Source organism: Telmatherina bonti (assembly GCF_933228915.1).
Source record: "Telmatherina bonti genome assembly, chromosome: 4".
NCBI classification, from domain to species: domain Eukaryota; kingdom Metazoa; phylum Chordata; class Actinopteri; order Atheriniformes; family Telmatherinidae; genus Telmatherina; species Telmatherina bonti.
Window position 1 is genome coordinate 19,092,975 of NC_136622.1, and position 19,042 is coordinate 19,112,016.

General features: G+C 38.4%; 1 protein-coding gene across 1 annotated transcript in view; it reads right to left on the reverse strand.

The window, feature by feature from the left end:
- The window catches only part of LOC306755138 (forkhead box protein J3-like), a 77,254-nt gene that overhangs the window by 22,645 nt on the left and 35,567 nt on the right, over positions 1-19,042 (reverse strand). The window contains exons 4-5 of the mRNA XM_079239411.1: positions 9,315-9,389; positions 5,997-6,080 (exon numbers count right to left, since the gene is read on the reverse strand). Coding sequence (XP_079095537.1) covers positions 5,997-6,080; positions 9,315-9,389 — 159 coding nt within the window. The remainder of the gene's footprint in view (positions 1-5,996; positions 6,081-9,314; positions 9,390-19,042) is intronic.

Below are 19,042 nucleotides of genomic sequence, written 5' to 3' on the forward strand. Positions count from 1 at the left end.
AGAAAGATAGACCACCGAATACAGGAGGCAAAACATCAGGACGGGACAAGGTAACAAGCATGCGCAGAAGGACCGGATTAACGTAGAGTGGAATTAAGGTTTACATGACGGAAGAATTAAATAGATCGGAATTAAAATGCGAATAAACAAGCCACTTACATCGGAGCTAAGTTTAATTCCAAATGGAAATTTGCATCAGGAATGAAGTGTTTACATGGTCGTTTTTCATTAGTTTAAAGCGGAATTAACTTTTATTCGGAATTAAACAGGAATTAAAACTCCCATGTAAATGCACGGACTGATATGTGTTCTTTCTTACTGTAAAACACCAATATGTGTATACAGTGTACATAATTACACTCAGTGAAATTAACTGCATCTATATAACTTAATAAAGGAGAATAAAAAGAGCAACTTTATTCAAATCCATACTAAGTGCGATCACAAACTTGCCTTTAAAACATCTGTAATTTTTCTGTACAAAACCTTTCAGTTTATGAACTAATTTTAGTGTGAAAAACTAACTGCATCTCATTTATTGATGTTCTCAGACAAAGAGAAGTTTGTGTTTATTCTGCTGCGATTGCCTTCCATCTGTGGCAACTTTCAAACTGTTGGTATGGATATAACTGCAGGTCTGACAACAAGCTCACCACATTGATTTAAATCAGTAAATTGCACACACCCCTGGGAGATGAGAAAAATATATGAAGACAAAAAAAGACAAAGAAAGCAGAGAGCATTTTCCCTGTGTTCTCAGGAGAGAAGTATAGAAATAAAAATCATTGTGTAGCAAATATATTGCCTCCTGAAATTATATAAACCCTTCATTTATCATGTTTAAGTTTATTAATTAATTACAAATAGCAGTAATATCGATCATTTCACAACAGTGATCGCGTAAAGTCAAGCAACAGATCGCAACGATCAAACAGATGGAGACTTTTAAACAGTAAATGGGAAGATTTTCTGTTAATTAATCTGCAAGACTATTTCAAATTCTGTCTTTTGACTGGAAATATCCAGAGGAGTTTGGAAATGAGGAAGAAAATGAAATATGACAAAGGTTATGAAAAAATTTCTCTCTGCTTCAAGCTCCTCAGATTCCTCGGTGAAGCTCCTGAATCACCACCATGCCCTCGGCTTAAAACCGTGTGAACTAAATTGCTGGACACTTTAAGCAGCCTGGAAAGTGGACGCATCACTTGGACTTGATAAGATGAATCAAGCCATCCTTGTGAATTTTTCACACATCTAAAATGCATTTGGCTGTGGTTCATCCTCTGCCGTCTTAATCAGGAGCTGAATCAGGGTCAGCGCTGTATGAAGACACGAGGGACCATTCAAACATCAATGAGATCAATGTGTGTGCAGATAAATACATAAATAATAAAAGGAGCATTTTTTTTTTTGTCCTTGTCTGACTCCTTTCAGGGTTCAAGACAGCTTCTCTGCCTTCCCAAACTGCTTACAGTAAGAGGATTGCTTGGTAACAATGCAATCTTTAATTTATGATAAACTCCCAGTGAAACGGGTTGCCGGTTCCCTGGTGGATGCACTTAGAAAGAAGACAACAGAGAGGTGAAGAGGAGTGGAAAAGGCTTGTGAAAGAAGAGGGAGAGAGAGAATAGGTAGATAATTGAGTGGTGACAGACAGGCGGATGGAAAGGCAAACACAAAATGAACGAGTGATTATTCTGTTGGAGACGCAGGTACTCGTCTAAACGTACTGTCTGCACGCGCATTAACACGATGCATTTATGTGACTGACAATTAGCCTCACCGCCAACTTCAAATCTTCTGACTGCGTAACCAAGGTGGAACAAAAACCCCGGTGAAAACAGTTAGGCTTTTTTAGTCCACCTCCCCCCCCCCCCCCCCCCCACCACACAGTAATACTGCCATAAATCTCCCAGTTTCTCCTCAGCCCATGTGACAGCCCACAGAGTGTCTGCCAGCGCTGCAAGTGAGGCGTAAGAAAAAGGGTCGAAGGGCCCATCCATGTAAGACGAGATGACAAGGCTCTGAATTAATTAATGTTTGTAATAAAAAAAATAAATAAATAAAATAAAAAAATCGGTGGTGAAGAAAATATGTCTAACGGCAGCCCCGGGGCTTTCTGCGGTAATTAACTGGAACACAAGCCTAGAATACTCCCTCCTCCCTCCCCTTCCTTCTCTTACTTCTTTTTCTCCTCTTGCAGCTTGACTTTTTCCCTCTCCGCACTCTCTGCCTCAATGTCTATTTCTCTCCACCCCTGCATCCCTTCTTTAACACTTTCTCGATCCCTTCAGCAGTCCTTTCTTCCTTTTTTACCTCCAGTGTTCCTCCAATGAGCAGCCGTGATTGTGCACTTTGCCGCTTGTCGCCTGCCTGAGCTCCCTCGAGACGGGAACGCTAAAGCAACGATATGGGCAGAGAGGGAGAGGAAAGTGGCAGATGAACAGAAAGATAATGATCATGTAGCAACAAACAGTGACAGAGGCGCTGGATGAAAGGAAGAAAGATGTTTGTATTGCATTGAAGAAAACCTGCTGTACATCAGACGGCTGTATATTCAGAGCAATCTCAGCGGGTCAGTCTGCTCTAAAAAAAAAAATGCAATAAAAAAAAAAAAAAAAAGACAGGAGGTGCATGCACGCTGGAGTCAAAGCTTTCCTGTGAAATAGGCTTTACAGGAATGTTTTGATGTGGAAGATCTGCTGATTTCATTAATTGGTCACTGAACCTTGGCTGAAGGAAGTGATATCAAGCTACCTTTAGTCTTTCCAGAAATACCAGATGTCAACATTTAGCACCAAATTAAAGCTATCTTAACACATCTGTTTAATGGTTTTGGTATTTCTTGCAGGGCATGTAGTCGTGTTAACTAACAGGTGTAACAATTTAATATATGAAGCTTTTTTTCTGGGGAGAAAAGTTTTTCTGCACAGTGTCTGAAGAAAAATTTACACTGGCATTTAAAAGCTCGGGTAGAGTCCTGCTGTAGCTGATAAACTAACAGAGTTCAATCATGACCTGGTAAGTATTAACTTTAACTTTAATATATTCAGCATTTAATAGTGTTAAAATAGCTAAAATAGTTAAAAAAGACTTGTAAATGCTTAATCACACATCATATTTACATGCAGTTATTCTGTACTGTTCTTTTCAGATCCCATCACAGAACACTCTGGATGTAAAGGAAACTGTGAAGTTCATGGTAAAATCCTCATTTCAGCCCTCCTGGGGGAGTCTTCTGTGAATTAAACAGCATATTTGGGGCCATTGTAGAAGCCAGTATCTCAGCATATTCAGACAACTGCAGATTTTACATGTTTCCTTTCTGGTGTGTAGTTAGTTTAGTTTTTCCTCAACAGTTAAAATCTTTCTGGCACTACTGGAAGCAAACCTGTAGCACAACAGATTCACCTGCTTGGCAGCTGAAGAGCTGCTCTCAGTATTTTCTTTGCCTTCTTGTCTCCAAACATATCTCTGCTGATTGCATCCACAAAGTGGTGATCCACAAAAGGTTTGTCACCAAAGTGCATCAGTCTTGTTTACATTTAGATTTCTCCCATTCCTGAATGTTGTGTTGAGGATGCAGGCAAGGCTTTTCTTCTGATGACTCTCCCATGATGGTCATAATGATGCAGTTGTTGCACTGCAGAGCAGGTAAACACCATTCCTGTCTTTTACCTTAAAGTAAAGGCTTTGATGGGTCTGGCATTACAACAGGCATCTCTCTGGTATTTTCTGGGAGTTTTAAAACCTCAATTATTCTTCCTAACAGCAAACATTTTTTTAATTATCTTGCAATCTACACAAAAAAAATAACAAATAAATAAATCAACAGCCTGAAAATATTTAGCTAGACTCTCATCTTTACCTGCTTTGAGGGCATTAGTTGTTTGAATTTTGATGTGAGTCTTAAGCAGCTGTTTGGAGAGTCCATGGCTGCTGATTGTTACGATTCAGGCAACGCTTTGAAATTCACATAAATTTGCCTGATTATGATTGTGAACAGGGCATAGCCCCAAAAAAGGAAATTAAATACCACAGGAACACACAACACTAATCTTGCTAAAAGAGTGTTTGATCATTTGGAGTTGATTAATCTTGCATTCACAAAAAATATTTCCAGTTACAAATGTTTTTTAGTAATGGTAGCAACACTCGCATAGTATTGTTGAGCACAACCGAGTTTGTTTCAACTACATTCTAATAACCGGGAAACAATTCATTTTGTTAGCATGTATTATATCAAACCAGTTCTGCTACAGGATCAGAAACTACATGTACTATATCCAGAGCCAAAAAAAAAAGGCAATAGCAGATTGGGGTGACACAAGATGTGCAGCGCATCATGGAGCTCGTTCTACTCCACGTTTGTATTCAGATAGGTTAATGACTGAACAGCAGCCGCGTTTTGTCGAGCTGATGCAGGGTTACGTATATTTATAGCCTCCACTGCTGTCAATCAGTTTCTGAAAGCTCAAACTTCATTTCTTCTCTTGTGTTCTCACATCTATCCTGTAGCTTCCTGCTGCCTGGCATTTGCAAATCCTGGAGACTGTGGGTAACATGGGCGAATACAGATGTGAACAATTTTAATAATTATGACTAACTGATCTAATGCTGTTATGAAAAGCCATACGTGTCACCGACCAGGTATTTCTACATCATGCAGTCATTTTTTCGTGACGTATGAGAAGAGGGTCAGAAACGAGTGAGTCAATGTTAGTCAAACAGCCTTCAGCAAGGACAACCTGCTTTTTATAGGGCTTTTAAATTTTAATAAGTCATTTCTTTTAAAAAAAAAAAAAAAAAGTGATTTTCTGCTACGACAGACAATTATTGCTGCTGCTCTGCTGACATGCTGCTCATGCTGTGCATACGGTGTAGACAAGGTGCTAAGCTTTCTCTACACAGCACCATTGAAACTGTGTGTTTTCCTTGAAGAGACTTGGGCTCAGAGCACAAGCTTTACATGAAGCGTTAAAATGCACTTTAGGTTGCTTTTAGACGTGTATGGTTTTGAAAAATGCATCAGACTTGCAAAGCATGAAATAAAGACAACCTGTGTGTTTCTTTGCTAAGATTTTTTCACCATTTGAAATCTCAAAAACTACAAGAGATTTAAGACCTAATCCCTGTCCCGTCAATCTCAAACAAATAGATTAAGCAAAAATTTATGAAGACACAACCAGGCAAACCTAAATGTACATCTCTACGTAAGATTTTAGGTTTTTTTTGTTTTTTTTTTAATGTTTTGAAATGTTTCAAACTGGTCAACTCCAGCATTGTTGACCTGTTCACACAATGCTGTAACAACTCAGTATGGAGCAGCTCCGATCTGTTGCTTGTTTTGTGTGCAATGATCAGAATGTTGTGAACATGTTGTGATTTCCCTGACAGCAAAATCCTTGCTTCTTATTCTGTGACACACAGCGTAAAATGATATTAAGAATAAAACCATATAACAGTGACCACATGACCTGCCCGAGAAATCTCACTTAAATACAAAATGAGTGCTGGAAAGCTGTATTTAAAGACTACCTACGGAACTTTTTTAATTGTTTACTGTGCCTGCCGATCGACGGCTAATTCGACATCCATCTTGCATCAAGTGTTTGCTATTTTAAAACTGTTCGCTCTCTCCAGCCAGCAAAAGACAGCCTTACGATGACTCTTTATTTGTTCCTTTCTTTCTTTTAATCTTCTTGCATTTCTTTTCTAAATCAGCAGCGTTGCGTGTTCAAAACAAACAGTTTCTTATTATACAGTGAAGCGAAACGTCCCGTCACGTCCCGGATGTAACAGTTGCATAGTGCAGTATTTGAGCCTACAGGTGCTGCTGGGTAACAACGGCTCTAGAAATGCACATGATAGATGTCACTGTGTCATCGGACAAGTCTGGGACGGAAAAAGAGTAACATAATGTGTCTTTAAAACTCTTAAAACAACAAGCTTCAGCCTAAAAAGAAATAAAAAATAGTAAGTATATAAACGTTTACCCGTTCTCCAGAACGAGGTCTCTTCTTTGGCCTGCTGGGTACTGTGTCTTCTTTAGGATTGGTGTCTATGGCCCAGTAGGAACCCTGCATAATGACCACAACAAAACACAGTTTAGTCTTCTTGATGGCAGCTACTTTGCATACTCCTGCAGAGTTTACAATTGCTCTGGGTTAATCTACACATTATTAGTACATCTTTAATCATTATCTAAAGCATCCGACTACAGAAATCTGCATCGTCTCTTCTGATATTTCATAAACACAGACATATATCCAGACAATACAACATACCCAGATACTACAGAAGTCGTTAGTGGATCTATCTCCTGTTCAATGGACAAATGTTAACTAAGATTAAAAAATGTTTTCAGAATTCCTTTTACACAAAAGAAGATGGCCTTTAAAGACTCCAGGATTTTTGGGAGGCTTTGCCGTAAAGGCAGTTGATGTCAGTGATGGAATACCTACTTTTCCTGCTACCCAATCAACTCTTAATGACACAGCATATGAACAACCAATGATGACAAACAAATATGTATTTTATTATTAAAGTTCAAAAGAAGCCATTGCAAAGTACCAAACAGAATAAAATATGAATACCTTAACTTACTGATTCACCTTTGACCAGTTTTTGGGAGGTGCTCCCAAACCAGCCAAGACACTACACTATGCAGAGATTGTGCACCAAAGGCTCCTCCCAGCTGGACAAATCTGAAGCATCTCCCATGGAGGCATCTTTACCAGGTGCACTAACACTTAAACTGGATCTTTTTGATACTGAATAGCTGCTGGGTACTGTGTGAAAAGGGGAATAAATAAAAAATCCAGGTTCTGACTAATTTACTTTGACACTTCAGTGTTAACACAAGTCCAGCTTAAGTTCATTATACACTGTTATACATGGTCTCTTAACAGGAAATGTGAAACTTCAGCAGTACAAACACAAAAGGTTTAAAGGACCCTCGCTTCAAAGCATCGCTTTAAAAAAATAAAACGCATCAGTTTTTATACTTTCATTATGTTACTGACATGAAAATAGTTTATAGAAAACTAGTTTTGAGATATCTAAATATTTCCACCTCTGTAGTGGCAACATGTATCTTTTAGAGATATCCCACATAAAATACACTTGCTAACAAAGTTCACTGTCTGAAAAAACTGAAAACAAAGTCCTTGCTTTTCTATCATTTTCTAAAACTGCTGGGATGCTGGACATATACTCATATGGTGTAGTAATTGTGGTTTTAAAAGGGAAAAAAGAAGCTTTTTCTGTAAAAGTGCTACTATGACATTTTCCTTTAAAAGTCAAGTTTGTGAATTTCTGTGAATTGACTCTGCAAATATGAGAACATTGTGTTAACGCTAACTAGCAGTCCTGATAGTGGGAAAAAGTCTGTAATTCATTTTATTCTAAGTTTTTTGTTTGAATTTGTTTTTTTGTTTTTTTTTTATTAGTAATTTCATGTATTTTCTGGCAAGATAACTCTGCTGTCATAACTCTGAAGTTTTATGTCACTGCTCCACATGCAGCACATATAATTATTATTCCCTTCTGTTTAGACGAGAGTTGCAGTTTGCTACATGGCAAAAGCTCAAATCTTCTGATATTTACAAGCAATGTCTCAACATTTTGGCAGACCTAAATCGACTGAATGTCACGGCTGTTCATTCCGGTAAAGCATTTCTTTTTCTTCCAGATCATCGTTCCAGTGAAGCGGCTTCAGTCACACTGACAAGAGAAACTGTCGCTAAACAGAAAAGAATCAAGAACACTGATCCATTTCACGTGCGTTGCTCAACCAAATCAGTTTTCTGTGCTTTTGTTTCCCCTTTGGTGCACATTCCTGCTTCATTACCTAGAAAATCCTCTCAAATCCTGTTCAAACGCAGCAGCCTTCATAATAAACACACAATGACAGCGGAAGCAATCCATTGCATTTAGAAGTTCTTCATTTCCTCCTGGTCTGATTTTTTCCCAATGTTTAATTTTCCTCTTCCCTCTGATGGAGGCCTAAAGCTGCAGACTGAATTTGAGAGGTTCATCTAGGCCACACATGCACACAGCTCAACCCTCCACATCTAGCTCCCCCCACCTTCCCTATTCTTGCCTCTTCTCCTCCCCCTGCCTCTCAGTCCCACATCACTGAGCAGTACACAGCCAATTAACGTTAGCACATGCATGATTTAGCTTCTCCTCTCTCTCTGTGGCTTCAAACAGACCATGTACATTCAACATCTCCACACACAGATGACCTCGCCCCCCATGCTGAGGTATCGACCACTTCGATCCACGGCGTGAATTAAGGGGCTGGTCAGGTCCAAGTCAGGCTAATCAGGGGGTAGCTGCTCTCTTTGTGTCTTTCTAGACTATAGGCCTCCACTCAAGCCCAAGGATTTTGTCTGAATTATTTAAACCTTCTTCCCCCTAATTTATTTTTCAATGGCTCCTAAATCCCCACAGCTGGGAGAAACTCCCTATTCCACCTCATCCCCCCCAAACAAAATGAGCAGAGTTTGGAGAGCTCACACACAAAAAAAGTTTAGACTTGTCAGATATATTTAGCTATTTTTCTTCTGTCATAAAAGTTGTGGATTGTTTTCAACATTAGCCTTATAATGAGTTGAACCAGACACTTCGATTTAACGAAAGAAAGAAAGAAAAAAGAATCATGTAATGACAAGCATCAGCGATCGACCTTAATTATACACCTTCCCCATCTGAGCAAGTCCTTCGATTCAGCACAAACAAGGACTTGACAAATTGTTGTCATCAAGCCGTTACCGCTGAGTGGCCCGGGTAACTCGGCTTCCTGACCACAAGCAGCAACGGCAGGGGCGAAAGCATATCTAAAGTTTCCTGCGATTGTGTCTTACAGAGGGAAGGAGCGAAACGGGCCTTAATAAAGCATAACAGATGATTGAAAGGGCTTGTTTCTGAGGGCGTGTACTTCCATATACTTATTATTCATTACTCTCTGTGCCACATTATTACCTGGCACAATCAATATCGCAGGAGCCGCAGAAGACGGAGACAGCAGCTTTATGCATTCAGCACAGCCAGTTGTGGAATTACACACTGCTTTTAAGGGCAGAAAATTTAAATATGCAAGTATGTGTGTTCGAAAGAAAACCAGAACAGGTATTTTGGTGCATGGATGCACACATGAGCCTGCATGTTACACAAGACTGTTTAAAATTTAGAAAGTCCCCAGGCCTCATTTGCAAGCTCCCTAAAATATTCTTGCATTTAAAGAAAAATAACAGCGATGATATAAGGGATTGTAAACCCAGCTCAGCTATTGTTCAGGGCATACTTACTTTTCCAGGGTCATCTTTGGAGCGAGGCACTTTGAGAAAACACTTGTTCAAGGACAGGTTGTGTCGTATTGAATTCTACAGGAAGGACAGGAAGAACATCAAGAAAAGAAAGATAAAAGAAAAAAAAAGTTAAACACCACATCCAGTTTTCAGCAAGATAAATGCATTTAACAAATCATTTTTTATTAATTTGAAATAAGATATGAAGCATTAAGCCATCTCCCCACAACCCTTTCCAGTTTAATAGCTAATGTATGAGGGCAATTTAGGTTAGAAATTTATAATTATAATTAAATTATAATTATTATAATTTAATAGCAATTATAGATATTTTGATACTTATTTTTTTAACCCATTTTTTAACCCTTTTTTTTTTTTTTTTAAAATACAGAAACACGTGTGTATTGACATCAACATCCCACATGGATGCTCTAAAACAAACAACAGCTCACAGACAAAAAAAGATCAGAGAGATAAGATTCATTTCAGCATTTGTCAATACAAGTGAAAGCTTGTTCGTATTATCTCGGCGCCTGTAGGATGTAAATACTCCCTTCATGCCGTCCAGTGACATGGCTGATTTCTGAGAGGTATTTGTGTACTGGACTGCTAAGTTTCACCCTTCAGCCAGTATTGTTACCATTACATGCAATGGGAAAGGCTTTAACCTTCCTATTTTAACAGGTGTTACCACATAAAAAAAATCCTTAACAAACTATGTATGCTGTATCTTTGGTATTTGTCAAATATTTACATCTTCTGAAGCAGCAGGATTTTAATAGGATTCAGAAAATTCCAATCATAAGAGAATCAATCTTGCAGAGCTCCCAGTCAGAGGTGCCCAAGCAACAAGCTAAGTGGAGCAAATGGACCTCCGTGATTTAATCAGATGGAGAAAATAAATAGTTCTGACACCCCAGTTGTAGCATCATCAGCAATGAACGTATCACTGTACAGTCCCAATAAGCAGTTAAACAGGTAATTATATTCATTATATTTAAGCAGCCTTTCATTAGCACAGAAATGCAGTGTTTTTATGGCACTTTCTTTGATCTTATGTTTCTGTTCTTTTTCTTAATGCATATAAGATGGCTTTCATTCTCTCAGTTTAGTTTATAAATCAAACAGTGATATAATCCATGAAAGAGACATAATCATAACAAACTGAGAATATGAAGTTGGTTTAACAGCATTCTGGACATCATAAGCGATTTGCTGCATCAGGAAAACTAAACTTTCTGTTCACTTATGCTCACATTGGGAGTTTTGCCTCCTCTACCACTGTATATAATCTGTGTATGTGATTGATTAGTTTTTTGTAAAGTAGCTAGGTCAGTTGAAAGAGCAATAAAAAAAAAAAAAAAAAGAAAACATTTTTCTGCAGGCACACATAGAAAAGGTGAAATTTCCCCCTTTTTACAATAACTGCAGTTTTGATATATCTTCATATTAAAGCAGTTAAGTGCTGATAAAAAAAAATAAGTAATGATGGTTTTATTAAAATAAAGTTTACAAGAAACACATACCTGAGATAAGAGAGAATAAACAGTGAGAGAGGCAGAAAGTCTCAGGAAATTTGATCTTTTATCAGTGTTAAGAAATGTTGCATTTACATTTCTTTTTAAATACAAACACAACATTCTTGGTATTGCGCTGAATGGGGTGTTGGGTGATTCTGAACAAAGAAAAGCCCTGAACCCTCTTCTAAGGCAAACTGTCCAGAATTGGAGAGACAGATGGACAGGTCAGACCTCTGATGATGGCATAGAGACTGGGACACACTAAACAATGATAACTTTTTTTTTTCCAAATAGCCCTCTCTCAAAACACATTCTCAGTCATGATAGCAGCAGAAAGGTAAGCTTGTTACAGACTCCAACAGAAGCAACAACTTTGTTCTTGCTTTCAAGGCCATAAAAATAAGAAAAAAAGTTTATTTTGGTTCGGTCAGTTCATACTCCACGAGAAGCTTCGCCTGCGACAGGATAAATATTACTGCTGGTGGGATGTTGGTGTTTTTATATGCAGAGAAAGACTGACCAAGTTGTTTCATATTTAAAAGAGCAAAATGTGAAATGGTTTCACCGCAATGTTTGCTATGAACACTGCCTGCAGACTAAAATAAAGTGTACCATGAGCCACATGTCTCTCTTCCCCTCCACTCTGCTCAGTGTTTTTGCACTTTGGAGGTTAATTTGTGGATGAGTAAAGCTATATCACCATGTTGTGGAACATGTGGAAGTAACTTATATCGTGTAGGTTGTTAAATACAGCTAAAGAACGACTAGCTCTGAGTTAAACTGTAGCTCAAATACAAGGGGATGACTCCTTTGCAGCAGTTGTCACTATCTGGTTTCTTTAGTTCCAAAAGAAACATGCTTGAAAATCGAAAAAGCACCATTCTTTTTGTTATAAAAGTGACCGAAACACACATAAAGCTATGCACATACATGCAAATATTGTCTCTACTGACCAATATCACAATCTTCAGAAGAACATTTTATCCTGTTTTCTGCCATTTTGTTTTGAAAATATGTGGCGCCATTGCTTGCTGGAGCCTTTTATAGGGAGGGAGGGAGGGCTGAACAAAGAGAAAAGAGGTGGGGACTCGAATGATGCACGGCCAGACCAGCTGGTAAACACTGGGCTGGAAATGAACACAATTATACACCACATGGAATTACACCTCTTTTTCATCACATCAGAGATTGTTTAATTCTTTCATTCCAAAAATGACCAATTTCTGCCTATTGGTCCTTTAACAAGAAAGTTCATCGGTGGCAGGGTGGGTTGTGCATGAAGTGGACAACACGTGTCTTTAAAACACACGTGTTGTATGTGTTTTCACATACAACACTTCACCTTGATCAGCTGTTTATTAAAACTATCCATTCAACCGGGTTTCAGCAAAAATATGGAAGCAGCAACTGTCTGCTTTGTGCTTTTCCACGTTGGTCCACTAGAAGAAAGTTCTGCTTGGCTGATATGTCAAGGACAAGCCGCAAGATCTCCTCAATCATGTCCACAAAAATAAAATGATGTCATTTTGTTCTTGTGGCCTCGACAACAAGAAAAAAGTTCCTGCTTCTCGCAGAATATTTAACAGGCTTTACTCAAAAGTGAGGAAAAGACTGAGAAATCCAAGAAAATTTAATTATATCAGCAACTGTTTCTCAGCAGTAACTTTTTTAAAGAGCTCTGTACATTTGTCAAAGAAAAGAATCAGTAGTTCTTTGCCCTTCGAGGTAATTTAATCTCCACTATGATTTTGAATAAATGACCATCTATCAACACAGGAGAACATTAAGAGTTGCAAAGGAACAAGAATGTTATACTGAGAGAAGCAGTTGTATCATCTTTTATCCTGGACTTCTGTATTACCTTCACTACATCCGCTTTAAGCTTTAGTTTGGACCTGGACCTCTATCTTTACTATTAGAAATAGCATTCAATAGTATTCTTCTGCATGCTAGTACTTGTGGTGTGTGACAGTAGTGCAGGAGTGAAATACATGGCATGCCTTTGCAGATGCAGACAACTGATTTGATTAAAACTGAAGCAAATTAGTTTTATTTTGCAAACTTAAAAATGACAATTAAAGGGGAGGCTGAAATACGTTCAGTGCGGATAGCTGGCAAGCCAATGTGAGGCTGAAACTGTGATCTGGCATGACTGTGAGGTGCAATAGTTTAAGAGTCCCAATCTGAAGGGTTCTTGACTGCATTCATGAAGAAGTGTTTTGAAGCTAAAGCTGTGAAACTTAAACTGGAATTGCTAAAACTCACATCTTTTTAAGCACATAACACATTCAGTGTTAGCCATAATGAAGGAAAGCTGGTATTTCTACGATCTGTAACACCTCGTATTGTTTGTGTGTATGTCTGTTGCGTACACGTGAGAAGGGAGAGGAAAAGACAAAGAGTGAAGGCCAGAGAGGGGGGCCCACAACAGTATAAGCTAACCTGACACGAACCTGTTCTCCCTTTAGGCTCCTGTTCTCCACTCATCTGCTGCTGCTAATTAATACCACTGGGGAGGAGGAGGAGGGGAGAACATAGACGGACTGGAGTAATTTCTCTTCCTATTCTCCCTGGTTCCTGCTGCTCAAAATCACCTTTGTTTCTCCTACAAAAACCGTCCTCTCTAGCTGTCTGTAGCATCTCATAACAGCCTTGTCTACCTCTGCCTTGCCCCTATCTGCCTGAAGAAATGCTTCAGCAGCTTTACTTAGCGGGTCAGTGGCTGTTTGAGGCTGTCCATCAAGTAAAGATGTGGCAGTCGTCGGGTGATAGGAAAAAGGCAAAAAAAGCAAAGAGGAAGGCTACAAACTCGCCACATAGCAGCAAACATGTGGTCCAAAAACCATCCTGTGGCTGGTGCTGTCTGATTGTTCACATAGTGCTTTCACTTCAGCAACCATCATTCTTTAACTTCCAGCTTCTACCTACTTTCTTCTTTTCTTTTTTTTTAACATGCTTCCTTCTTTTTTTTTTTTTTAAATCATCCAAGCAGTCAGTTTCTGCACACCTGTGCACCATTTGCAACGTTTGCAGAAGCTTGTATATTTCAGACTTTGCAAACTCTTGCATTTTTTGGGATGTGTGTCCTCAGCTGGCTTCAGGTAGTGTGCTGAAAACTTACCAACCCTGAAAATAAAAATCTTATTGACCTGAATTTGTTACTATAATGTCATTAATTTATAATGTTCTCCCCACTTTATAGAGCTGTTAAGTGGGCCCTTGTCAGTAAACTAAGAGTATGATACAGAGTGCTATATATAAGACTGCTTTGAGGTATAAGAGACAGCCTCCAAATGTGTGCGTCCATCAAGACACTGTATAATTCAACATTACGTCTCACTGAAAACACTAATGAAACAATATAGTCATTACCAGGTAGTTGTGGGTCCAGTTGCACCAAGTTGGAAGCAAATTTGTGAGTGTCTACAAATGTCATAAAAGTAAAGGAAAAAAATCAAAAGGTCATTGTAAAAATGTGCACCATGCGAAAACCAGCCAATTTGAGTTGTTATGATTAATAAACCATCATCATTGATAGGATTTTTTTAATGAACAAACCTGCTACAAGAATGTACATATCAATAAAAACAACTCACTGATGTTTAGACTGGAAGCTTAATGGACACAAAATGTACTATAAAGTATATGATTAAAGACAGCAATGGACTACACGTGGTACTTGGCGAAGCCGTCTTGAAATCTGGAAGCTCGGGGTCCTCTAAAACTCATAAGTTCCCAGCTCAGAATTCCAAGATTGCTTCGTCATTTCTGGCAAAAGATTTCTCAGAAATTCCAAGTTCCATAGAAAACTGGAACACACAATCACAGAGCAATGGCGTCAATGTCGTGATCAAAGCACAATGTTTATGTATTATGATCTAAAAATATTCAGTAAAATGAGTTGCTGAGCATGAAGGTGTAAAAAAATTGGGTGCGCCTAAACTTTACTGCTGGTGCACCCAAATAAAAAAAGTTAGTAGCACCAGTGTAACCAATGCAAAAATTAAGTCAGGAGCCCTGCTGTGTTTGGAGCTTTATCATTTCACAAACAGGATTGCCAAAGCATGGAAAGAAATATGTCAGGAAGTTCCAAGTCGTGCAGCCACTTCAGTGAAATATTTCATCTAAGGACATACAGAATGAACCACTAAACATGCACTCTACATTTATGCTGCCAACATTTTGAAGAATATGAAGGTAATATCCATGTTAGCTAGATTTGGCTTTCAACTTTCCACTTAAAGTACTAAGAAGGCGTTGATCCATTTGACAGTAAATGTACTCAAGGAGATTTTCACACCACAAAAAAGTAGTTATAAAATGTACTGCACACATTAAGATCCCATAATGATGCAGATTGACTCACATAAACACAACTATTTGAAAGTGCAAGGTTAATGTAACTGAGTTGTTCTTAATCTTTCTGTGCCCACGGCAAAATACAGATCAAGTCAAAAGTCGTACATACATATATATTCATATACTGGCCAAAGAAACCTCTCTTATAACATGTTATCACCCTCATCACTTCGTGTACATCATTTACTTTTTATTTACTCATGCAAAGGTAAACCAAAAGAAACAAGAAACTTCATAACTCATGAATATATTATTGAAAAAGAACAATTCTTCTGTCAGCCATTATATTTGAGTCAGAAATTAGACTTTCTGACCCATGTCAGCAGGTCTATTTGTAAAGAACAATTGCAGCCTCTGTGTTGCTTTCTTGTCTGGCAGGCTGTCAACTCTTTTGACATTATTTTCAGGAGAAAATACTTTTAGAACATTTGCCACATCTGAACATTAAAAAAAAAAAAAATCAAGTGTGAGGTTTCTTCAGCCTTGCAGTAAGTTCCACTCACATCTAACTTTATTTCATTTTATCAGATCCTTCACACAGACCAAATTTTGGCGCCTCAGGTTAGGATCTCCAGCTCTTCTGAAGAAGGCTGTTTTGTTTTTTTTTTTATCTACACTGAAGTGATGTTTTCAAGTACCCCTTCAAGTTGCTTGGCACCACAGAGACAACACAAATGTGCTGTTGATATCCCAGCACAGCTAAAGTCAAGATATTTGTAACTTTCATGATATTATCCACTTTGCGCCCCCCTTATTTAGGTGCTGGGTTGCCTGCACTGATGGTTAGTTGTGGTTTTCTTTCAATCTGGGCTTTGGATGCGTCATGCTCTAGATATTCCCACCATTCAGACATTGTATCAAAGCAGGTTGGTACCATTTAAAAGTATGTTTTTTATATATGTAGGTTTAACCATTTTACTTTGTTTATGGAGTCTGCAAAGTTCTTATTTTCTAAACAAAATAAAAAGACAAATAAATAAAACCTTTTAGTTAGGGATGCACCGATACCAATACCAGCATCTGTATTGGCTCAATACCAAGCGTGTGTACTCGTACTTGGTATTAATAAAAGTGAACAGATACCACACCAGTCAAGCTAGTGCAGATGTGTTTGATGACATGCTTCGGACATGTTTTAAAAGGAATAAATGCCTTGAATGTTAAAATGTGGCATTTTTTGTTACACTAAAACAGTGATCCTCACTGTTAATTCAACACGAGTCGCACTCAACATACTAAGACAAGAGGAGAGCCAGCCCCCCCCCCCAAAAAAAGAGTTCCCACGCTACGTATCCTGCGACGTTGCCAAATCAGTAACATTCAGCTTTTTAACAAGGAATCATTATCCTATATAATTTGCGGAGTAATGGCATTCTTATGCAACAGTATATGGTGAAAATACAATAATGCCTCCAGAAAGTGGGTGTTTTTTCTTTTTCAATATATATGTGGAGTTATTGACAGAGCAGCTCTTTGGTGGAGTTCGATGCGGCTGAAATTAGCCAAAACTGGCAACTCTGACAGGGTTAGTTTGGGCCGTTGAGACAGCCAAGTTTTTGACTCTGCGTTTCAGGTGCGGCAACATTGACACCTGCTATACAGCACACACACTGCATTACGTTTTCTGCCCTTTTCAGTGTGAAATGGTCCCACACTTGCGACTTTTTCTGTCTTTTCCTCCCGTCTTCTTCATTCTCTGCCATTAGAGACCAAAGCAACGAGAATCTTCAGACAGAAAGCAAACCGCTCGCCGCTGCTGTTTGAAATGTCCGTCATCAGTCCGGGTGAAACAGTCATACTGTACAGACATACCGTAGGTGACAGGTTCTGTTTTTATATATTTTATACATGTTTAGATGTTTTATATGTTTACTGAAACAGTGATGTAGTCCCTCCGAACAGTGCAGTGGTCTGAGAATGCCGCAATGATGCATAAATTAAAATATATCACCACGTGATTTTAATTAAACGACGCCTCGAGGCGAATAATTTGCCTCGATCAATTTTTGTACTTGAGTTACTTGAGTTACCTGAGTAATCGTTGCAGCCCTAATTTGATGCCTGCAACAAGTTTGAAAAAACCGGGACAAGGGCAACAAAAGCTTGGGAAGCTTGAAGAAAGCTCAAAAACACCTGATCAGAAATCTGCAAAGAGGAACAGGTTAATTGGAAACTGAATAGGTATATAAAAAAAGCATCCCTGGAAGTCTCAGTTGTTCACAAACAATGATGGGACAAGGTTCCCTTGGGAATTTATCCTCTACAGCCCATAATATCGCAACATTCAGAGAATTTGTTGAAATCCCTGCATGCAAGCAGCAAAGCTGAAAACTATTTCTGAATGACCACAGACTTTAAACTGCAAGCGGAACTGCAATAAAAACTTTCATAATCGTGTAAAGGATATTACCACGTGGGTTCTGGAACACTTCAGAAAACAGCTAACATAGTTTGTCACTACATCTGCAAGTGCAAGTTAAAACTCTACCATGCAAAGCCAGAACCATATGTCAACAACACCCAAAACGTGACTGGCTTCTCTGGGCCCAAGCTCCTCTGAGACGGACTGATAAAGTGGAAAAGTCTGCTGTGGACTGACAAATTCATATTTAAACTTGTTTTTGGAAATCAGCGGTGTCATGTCCTCTGAGCCAAAGAGGAAAAGGACTTTCCGAATTGTTATCAGCGCAAAGTGTAAAAGCCAGTGTCTCCAATAGTATGGGGGTGTGTTAATACTGTTGTATGTCTAACTTGTCCATCTGTGAAGGCACTATTACTGTTTCAAGGTGCAAAGTTTTTTTTAGGAACATCTCTGAAGTTAAAGAGTGCAGGTAATAGACTGACCTGCCTGCTCAGACTTGTCTCCCATTGAATCTTTGTTGCACATTATGAAGCACAGAATACAACAACAAAGACCCGAACTCTTGAGCAACTGAAGTTGTACACAAAGAATGGGAAAAAATTCCATCTACATACTTTCAACAATCAGTGTCCTCAGTTCCCAAATGCTTCTTAAGGGTTTTGACAAAAAACAAAAAAAAAAACCAAAAACAAAAGCTCAGACTTTTTATCCCTTTTTTGTGCCTTCTGTTTTAAGGTTCCTAATTGCTGCTGATGGCAGTAAAATGTATCTTCAAAGGTCTAGTATATACAGACGTGCCATCTATTGTTGCTTATTTTAACAGATATTTGTTGCCGTTATTAAAGTGACATTGCATCACAGTCATTGGTGATTTGGCTTTGATGGCATCCCTACCCAATATGTCATATAGTTCTGCTGAACCGACACTTTTTCTTTTCTCTTTTTATGTGATTAATTGCTAATGATGTTTTCATGACGGTTCCATTGATATTAAGACGAGGATGGTCAAAATGAACGAAAGTAAAAATACAGATGAATCAATGTTATTCATCTTTTCATTTTTCTTTTATCCTTTTTTGCCTATTGAAGTGCAATTGTAATTACTTATCACAAATAAGTACAATTTTATCTGACTTACAATGAACATTGTCTTCATGAACTAGACATGATGTTAGTTTGTGTGCCAGAACAGCAGGCACATGAGTTTGAGAAGGAAGAAATATTCCATTACAAATTTAGTTAAAAAGCCACACTTACTGAATTTGACATTTATCTGACGTAAAAGCCTTAAACTCTGTCCTAGATGAATCACTGAGTGCTAACAAGTTATTGTTTCATGTTTGTATCACTAGTTTTGATTTAGGAAAGGCTGCAAATCAAAATTACAGGTACCAGTACTCTGTTCTAGTGACATTCTTTGGGTTACACACTGGTAGTGTGTGTTTTCCTGTCCTCACGGTTGTGTGAAAAAATAAAACCGTGAATTT